Source organism: Brassica oleracea, chromosome C3 (genome assembly GCF_000695525.1).
Source record: "Brassica oleracea var. oleracea cultivar TO1000 chromosome C3, BOL, whole genome shotgun sequence".
In the NCBI taxonomy this organism is placed as follows: Eukaryota; Viridiplantae; Streptophyta; class Magnoliopsida; order Brassicales; family Brassicaceae; genus Brassica; species Brassica oleracea.
This window is the reverse complement of record NC_027750.1, coordinates 9,972,253-9,981,467: the sequence shown is the minus strand read 5'-3', so window position 1 is coordinate 9,981,467 and position 9,215 is coordinate 9,972,253. Positions and strand designations below refer to the sequence as shown.

General features: G+C 34.0%; 2 protein-coding genes across 2 annotated transcripts; both read left to right on the top strand.

The window, feature by feature from the left end:
- The first annotated feature begins 222 nt into the window (after positions 1-222).
- Positions 223-838, top strand: LOC106334369 (probable serine/threonine-protein kinase At1g09600). The gene is made up of 4 exons (XM_013772662.1): positions 223-262; positions 351-406; positions 490-589; positions 681-838. Exons 1-4 carry the CDS (start codon positions 242-244, stop codon positions 828-830), a joined length of 327 nt encoding a protein of 108 aa, XP_013628116.1. The 5' UTR covers positions 223-241; the 3' UTR covers positions 831-838.
- Positions 839-2,478: 1,640 nt separating this feature from the next.
- Positions 2,479-3,639, top strand: LOC106333841 (putative F-box protein At1g47790). The gene has a single exon (XM_013772235.1). The coding sequence runs from the start codon at positions 2,479-2,481 to the stop codon at positions 3,637-3,639; it is 1,161 nt and encodes a 386-aa protein (XP_013627689.1).
- Positions 3,640-9,215: the final 5,576 nt, after the last annotated feature.

Genomic DNA, 9,215 nt, shown 5'->3' with positions numbered 1-9,215 from the left:
ATTTCAATTCTTAATATAATTTTATAAAATAAAAAGGCTAGAATAGATAAAAGGAATCCGTAGACCTAATTACCTTCTTGTCTTCTCCGCCTATCTCCTTCCTCTCTTCAATGGTGATTCACTGTTCTTCATCGGGTAAAACTCATAGTCTCATATCTATGTTTCTTCTTTTCTATTTCTTCTTCTCGTTTTACCCTAATTTGTTTTTCACTTTATACTTCTTCTCCTCCCTACCTTCAACATGTATCAATGGCGATTTAGGGTAAGTGGAGAATCCTTGTCTATTCATCGTAAATCATTAATATTTTCGTTTCTAATCTGATTTTTGTGTTACTCCTCTTTGTTTTTAGACACAATCAACAAAAAAGGTAATTGACGTGAAGCTTCGAAAAGAGGAAGCAAGACGGTAAGATCCAGATTTTGCATAAACATGGCTCTTTTATGTCTTAATGAACACTGATGCATCAAATTTTTCTCTTTATTAACCAGAAAGAAAGGCAGTAAACAGAATGAGTCAAAACAAATATCTAGAAAATCCAAAGTTGTGCCTGCTTCAGATGCCAGTGCCGAGTTACTAGCATCAATACAAGTATGTATAATCATTCTAGCATAATAGATATATTGTATGTTTGTATTCATGGAATCTTAACTTTTTGAGTTTATGCTCTTGTTTGTAAAAGAAACGTCAAGGGGAGAATAACCAGACAAGCATGAGTGAAAAGTTCAATCCTAATGAAGATGCAGCACTGAAGAGTGTTATGATGAGGGGTTTGAATTGGTCTCCTCCTCTAAGTAAAGAACTGGTGATGCCAGTCTTTTGTTCAACGTGAATCAGCCCAATTGACAAAGTTCTCAGACTCGTTAGCTGCCAGACATGCATCACATTTTTCTATAGCGAATCAACGGTGGTTTAATAACAAAAAGATGGTGATGGGTCACCACATTTTCTGGTTAAACCCAAAGATTTTACAAAAGAGAAAGAATCCACCGGTAAGAACATCTTAACCATAACTGTCTTTGTTTTGCAGTGAAACTTTTGTGGGCTAATCAATTTTTTTTTTCTTTGCTATGTGTTAGGGTGACAGTGAAAAAACAAAGAGTTAACTACTGCAGGAGGAAACTTAGATGTAATGCTAAAAGAACATGAAAGACACATTTTGTTAGCTGTTTGAGTGGATAAGAAGACTAATAGGGACAGGCTCAAGCGTCTCTTGCTGCAAATGACATCAGACAAGAATCTTTTAGGAATAATCAGAAGAAAAAAAACGTTTGAGGTTTCACAACTTAGGTTGATCTTTTGGTGAGGTCTTGTGTAAAGTTGAAAGCTAAAATTATAAACCCAAGAAACTTTAATGTTAACTTTTTTGTATTCTCATCTGATTTGCAATTGTTGCTTAGAGATTAAATTTTGAAAAGATATTGAAATTCAAGAACATGATTACTGATCTCAAACCCTGAAAATGAGCCAATGAAAATCTCTATTATGATTACGATATGTTGAAGTTCTTAAGCGATTTATTTGTACTCTTATGGGTTGTCCTACCAAAATAGAGAAGATATCATTAGAGAGAATAGATGATTATGTCGACGAAGAAGAGAGAAACACAAAGAACGAAAAGAAAAATATGTGGGAGGAGAAGAAAAACGTGGGAGCAAATATTCTATGAAAGATTTAAGGTAGATTTAGTTTAGATTTAGAAAACATATTTAACAGAATATGGAAATTTCCATATTTTCCGGATTTGCCTAGAATATATATCCTAGCTTACGCAGAACATTGTAGAGTATATGAGAAACATATCCTTAAGCGCCACATAATGTAAAAGGCAGAACATTTTATGGCACAAAATATAGATAATGTATATCACTGCGTTGTGGCTATAAGTCGTTACCAAACTGTAAGTATATTGAAGACATCTTTCTTGATTATAACGTTTCGAAATATAGCTGTGTTAGAATATATAAGAAATGCTAGTTTTCGTTGTATACCTAGTATATATCTATGTATAAAACTTAGTATCTGATTTCTAGACTAAGTAGATGACCAGAATGAGTATTCTAATATTGTAGATAAAAGATAAAATAAAATATGATTCTACTTTTTTACAAAAAAATTTTAAACATATATATTGTCATACTTATATTTCCAATAGTTTTCATATTTTTTTAACATTTTTAAAATTCAGTTTACTATTTTTCCCATAAAAAAGGTAAAATATGTCCAGAATTGCCCAAAATATCAGAAGTACTAATGTAACAAATAAAAATTCAAAGTGTTTCATTTTTTCAATTTTTCCTATTTTTTATCACTACATTAAAATTTAAAATCAAAAGAAATCTTAAGAGGATAACAATAGCAGCATAGCAGTCTGAACACATATAGATTAGTTTTAGTTTTGATTTTGATTTTAATTTTAATTTTAATTATATAAGAAAAACATATATCAGCGCAGCCTAAACTAGGGTTTTGTACCAAACATGGAGCAACAAGATCAAAAGAAGAACAGAAACGACTACAAAGGATGCTTTCCTATCGATCTAACCTCAGAGATACTTTTGAGGCTACCTGAGAAATCTGTCGCGAGGTTCCGTTGCGTGTCAAAGCTTTGGTCATCAATAAGCACCGATCCATATTTCATCAACTTGTTCGAAACTCGGTCCCCACGGCAAACTATTCTACTCTGCGTCAGAAAATATGACCGTCTGTTTGTTTCCTCGATTCCGCAGCATAAGCACATGCATACTCTTCATCAGAGTTCTAACAAGTCTTTCTCATCTTCTCAGCCTATTAGTTGTTATAATATGAAGTTCCCAGAAACTAATGGTTTATATCCTACAGAATCTGTCCACGGCTTGATCTGTTTCCAGGAATCAGGAAAGCCCGTAGTTTGGAACCCTAGTAAGAAAGAGTTTGTAACCTTACCCAAGCCAAGAAAGAGCTGGAATGATATAACAGTTTTCTTAGGATATGATCCAACCCAAGGTAAACACAAAGTAATGTGCCTTCCTTGTAACAGAAGTACTGATGTGTGTCGAATCTTAACATTGGGATCAGCTCAAGAATCATGGAGAACGGTCAAAACTAACCAAAACCATCGTTCTTCCATTAATACTATTGGGCGATGTATCAAGGGGGTTATATACTATCTAGCCTATATTTTTCACAGTCGTCTTCAGGTTATAATGAGTTTCAATATCAAATCTGAAAAATTCGATATGATACCATTACCACTGGAAGATATAGATAGATCTTTTCTGATAACTTATGTGGGAAGGTTAGCTTTTGTTGATAAAAAAAGTCCTGGAAGAATGTTTATTTTGGAGGATGCAGAGAGACACAAGTGGTCGAGCCAAAACTTCCTTGCATGTTTACGTCACCGTGATGTGATTACTTCACAATATTTGCATTTAGGAGGTTCTACCCATGCTGGTGAGCTTGTTTATTTAGCTCCCTATTTTAAAAAATTGTCATATATTCTATTTTGTGATCCCGTGAGAAACAGCTTTAGAAGATTTGAATTTAAAGGAATCGCAGAAGACGAATCTTGGCTCAATGCAGATCAAGATGTACCACTTTTCTCTCCTATGAGTCCTCTCCATATTTTTCCAAATCATACTGAGAGTCAAATTTCTTTGTAACAATTTGTTGCTTTTTTTGGTTGGCTTTGTTTCTTTTTAAATTTATGTTATGTTTTTTCCATATAATTTTCTCATTCTTTGCTTTAATTCTATGCGATTCATTACCAATTTGCGGGTACTATCTAATTCAAAAGTAGTAGAGGAATTGCATCATAAATTTGCAAGTATTTACCCTCCGCTCAAATGGATTCGTTGGCCAGCTATACCCTCCTGACCAAGTATTTAATTCAACCATTGAAGGTGGAATCAAACCCAAGTTAACGCAAACAAGGATGTGTTTATTTAGCGGCTTCAAGTGCAGAGGCTACAGAGATAATCTCGATAAGCTATGTTGTGATGGAATCTTGACGAGTCCTGTTGTAAGTGAGAGGTGAAACAGTCAAGCATTTCTCCTGCGTTTCTGCTTGAGCTGTCCATTGCACACATCCTAACTCCCATATCACTACATGCATTCTCCAGCACCGCATTGAACATTGCCGTGTTTTCCTCCAACTTCAGATTCGTCTCGATAATCTTTCAATGCAAAAAAAAAGGTCATAGCATCTTTGTTTTAAAAATTATAAATCGAGTATTAGAATTCAAAAAGCAAGGGGCATATTATATAGTTATGAGGAAGCACGAACTAAAGACTCGTTACAAGAGTGTTCCGAGCCCAATCACTCAAACACAAAGGATAGTAATAGAATCCTCACCTTCGTCATCCTCATCGTCACCACCATCAGCACCAACCTCTTTATAATCATTCTCCAAAGCTGCAAGATACTCACATTTATATAACCATCTCAATGAGACGTTACAGTTTGGTTAATTCAGTTTATAATAAAAACAAAATACAAACCATACTATTAGAATTTAACGGGTACATCCAATAAAGAACAATGAGAAAAATTGCGGTTATATATATAACCATCTCAGTGAGACGTTAGGACGACTTCCACTAACTAAGTCAAGAGGATGGACAAACTAAATCAAGAACCATACCAATAGAGAGATTGATACTAAATGAATATTCCAAAAAATTACTATACACTTCTTTCCACCGGTTTAGTTAGGCACAAATTTTGTGGTCATGTTGCTAAAGTACTCCATTACAACTAAATCATTGCAAAAATGACCCCCTTGTGACTTTTGTTATCATTGCTTTTTATAAGATTTACAAGTGCATGCTGATAGCGTATTTTTCTTTCATATGTAATAGCCTAATAGTATTGTTGCAGTGTGCGAAAACTTCAGTGAAATGACAAAATTTTGTTACCTTTTTGGGTTAAAAAACCCATAAGGCTAATTACCAGAACAAGAGAACAACATTCATAAATAATAAGGCTAAAAACCCATGAGGCTAAAAACCCTCAAGAGAAACAACATTCATAAATAATAAATCCTAAACCAATGGATGGTTTACGGAGTAATCTCTCAGATACTCTTGAATTAAAGTGGTACACATAACGAAAAATGTCCAAAAAAAGAATGGTATTCCTAGGAAACAAAAGGCAAAAGCCTCAATATGATTTGAGGGAACCTTGTTGTACGCGAGGAGAAACATAGATCCCAGTCCCACCATATGGCCGACATGCCCGAAGAATGTGAATAACACCTGGTCGTTCAAAAACGTTCTCCCGACAATTTCAAATAAACCAAAGAGAAGGTATGCGATAAAGCTTAAGAGACTAGTTGCATCGAAAGACAGGACGAGATCAAAGTCCTTTGTATAGAAAATTTGAAAAGTTAGCAAAGCGTATGCGGTGATGAGCAACACATGCATCGCTATTGAGTAGACTACTCCTGTAGTCATCCTGCAGTTTATACAAAAAATTTACATGTATTAAAACCAAGTCATAGATAAATAGATAAATAGAAGACACTCACCTGATGATAAATCTTAAGGCATGTTTCCACATGTCGTGTCTCTTTACCAGAAATTCATCAATCTGCAAAAAAAATTAGAGGGTAAAACATCAAATTACAAGTCATCTTTTTCCCCTCAATCTAATTTTGAACCGTAATTAATAAACCCCTAGGTAAACCCTAAAAATCAAAAGATCTTATCAACAATTTGGGGAAAGAGATTAACTTCTAACTCACCGGTAAGAGTAGAGGGATATCAACAGCCATAGCAACGCAAGAAGTGAAGTCGAGCCGGCAGTGCAAGTCCTTGTTCTGAGTTTTGATGAGAAAACTAGCACTACAACAAAACATAGTGAATTCTAACCAATTTTCTGACCACTTAAGTTGGTCAAAACTGTTTCCGACCATAAACTGATCGTTTAATGACGATCTAAATAAATGGACAAAAAGTGGTCGGCAATTACTAACCAAAAAAACTGGTTAAAAAATGGTCAGTAATTTGTGACTGAATTTTGACCACTTTATAATCGTCAGAATTTTGGTCAGAAACTAATCAGAAAGTGGTCAGGCATTTTAAAAAGTTTAGCTGTTCCCAACTGTTGGGACAGTGGTCGGAAAATGATCAAAAATCTGATTTTTCATTTAGTTTGCAAACTAGCCGTTAGTCATATATCATCTATATAAGGCAATTGATTCATTTGCAATCTACAGACAGATACAAAGTTAAGAAAACAGCACTTAAAATGTCTTCACATATTTTTAATTTTCGTAGATGGATGTACGATCAATGGGATTCAAATGGGCAAATTTCAAAAGAGTTTTCGGAAGGGCTTAACGAGTTCATGCGTTTTGCCGGAAATCAAGAGATTACTTTGAGAGAAGGTAAGACGTTTTGTCCTTGTATTCGTTGCGATAATAGTAAATTCATTCCTATTGAAAGAGTATGGAATCATTTGTATCAATATGGATTTACACCTAATTATAAAATATGGTATTTTCATGGGGAAGTTGATACCGGAAATATGCCTAGTACTAGTGAATATGTGCCGGTTAATTTAGAGGAACCTAGAATGGTAGTTGAATCTAGTGATACAATGCAAATGGTAAACGATGCATTTCGTGAAAACATCTCTTCATTTATAGAAAACGGAGAGAGAGTTGAGGAACCAAATTTAGAAGCAAGGAGATTTTTTGATATGTTGGATGCAGCTAAGCATCCAATATATGAGGGTTGTAAAAAAGATCATTCTCCTTTATCGGCTGCAACTAGGATGATGACCATAAAATCAGATTTTAATTTGGCAGAAGACTGTGTAGATGCAATTGCTGATTTTGTGAAAGATTATCTCCCCGAAGATAATATGTGTCCAGCTTCTTACGACGAGGTCGATAAACTTGTTTCGGGTCTAGGTTTGCCATTTCAAATGATAGACGTTTGCATCGACAACTGTATGATTTACTGGAAAGCCGATGCGAACTACTTGGCATGTAAATTTTGTGGTAAACCCCGATTTAAGGTCACTAGTGGAAGAGCTAAGGTTCCATATAAACGTATGTGGTATTTGCCATTAGCTGATAGGCTTAAAATGTTATATCAATCGGAACGCACAGCAAGTGCTATGAGATGGCATAAAGAGCACTCAAGTGAAGGAGAAATTGTGCATCCCTCAGATGCAAAAGCATGGAAGCACTTTCAATCAATTTATGAGGAATTTGCATCAGAGAGCAGAAACGTCTACCTCGGATTATGTACTGATGGTTTCAACCCATTTGGAAAACATGGAAGGCAATATTCATTATGGCCAGTAATTGTCACACCTTACAATTTGCCCCCCTCTTTGTGCATGAAACGAGAGTTTCTATTTCTCACCATACTTGTTCCTGGTCCAAAACATCCCAAACGATCTCTTGATGTTTTCTTACAGCCGCTGATTTATGAGTTGCAAGAGTTATGGGCAAATGGTGTAGAAACATTTGACATTTCATGCAGACAAAACTTCAAGATGCATGCAGTACTTATGTGGACTATCAGTGATTTTCCTGCATATGGAATGTTGTCTGGACGGACAACACATGGAAGGTTATCGTGTCCACATTGTCAGGATAGTACTGATGCATTTCAGTTGAAACATGGAAGAAAGACGTGTTGGTTTGATTGTCATAGAAGATTTCTACCGAGTTCACATCCTTATCGTCGAAGCCAGACATTGTTTACAAAGGGAAAAGTTGTTCATGATCCACCACCACCAGAGTTAGATGGTAACTATTTATTGAGGCAGCTTGGAGATTTTGGGGCAGATATGACTGCTGAATGCGGTGGAAATGGGCATGGCCTAGTCGATGGTTATGGAGAGTATCATAACTGGCATAAAAAAAGTATTTTTTAGGATTTGCCGTATTGGAAAGACCATTTGCTACGGCATAATCTAGATGTCATGCACATTGAAAAGAATTTTTTCGATAACATCACATACGTATTTATAAGAATAATATTAATAATAAAAGAATAAATATTTGATTTGGAAAAAAACAAATCCAAATAGGAAAAGGAGTTGCCGTCGCGTATGTAATTTTATTCTTTTCGGGTTTAGGCTATTTTCATAGTTTTTCTAATTTTACTTACCAACAGATTGGAAAAGTAACCTTTTTCTTTATCAGAGTTACATTTTTAATGAGAGTATTATAAGTTTACTAGGGGTATTCCGGCGCTACGCGCCGGATTCGGACCTTTTTTGTCTTTTGAATTCAATTTGTTTCATTTTCATTTGTTAGTTGTTAGTCCAATCAACATAGAATTATTAGTTCTTGCCAATTAAGAATTGAGAGTCCTGACCTAATAATGGATTTTGTAAGTGCATGTTAGGAGATCTCACGTCTATAGTTCTTAGCTTTCGAAGTCATGTCAATGCATTTTTGATTCCTGATGAGTGGAAATGTTAAATTTTTTAAGTAATGTACATTTTATTGGTTTACGGTTCGTATGTATAGGGGATTTGTTTTTTTTTTTAAAGTTTATTGGTTTATCCCAAAAAGATAGTTGATGGTATGAGTTAGTACATGAGGGAGTAATAATGAATTTCAAAAGTATAGCAAACAAAATATTTTATTTTTCGTAATGATTTAATATTGATTTTAATTTTATTTTGACAAAAGGTTTTAGAAAGTTTTACAATTTAAAAGTTTTTTTCTGTTAGATGAAGTTTTATATTTTGTTTCCAGTTATTAGTCTAAAGATAAATTTTTAATGGCTGCGTATTGACTAATTATTTTCCTTTTATATATTATTAATTAGATAACTAATAATTAACGATTCATCGTCATTTTAAAATAATTCAACCAATATTTTGAGGATATATGGACAAATATAAAAGTGTTGATAGTTTACACACTTTTGGGATTTTGATAAAACTAAAATGTCTTTTTGGTAAGATTACAAAAGCCTTGAGAGTTTGAATTCTTCATTTCCTTATTTATGTTGTCATTTTCTATATTCAAATGATATAGGGGTTTTCTATTGTTATACCAGTTTTTCTTAATACTTGTATTATTTTTATATGTTTATGTATCGCTTTCTATTTTTTAATTTGAGATATAAAATCATTAAAAGGATTATGTTATTTATTTTATTTTACTAACATTAGTAAAAAGTCAAAAAAGCTTTACTAAAACTAAAATGATGATGATAGTATTTTCATGTTCTTCTCAGAGAGGCTTGAGTTTGAATAAATCTA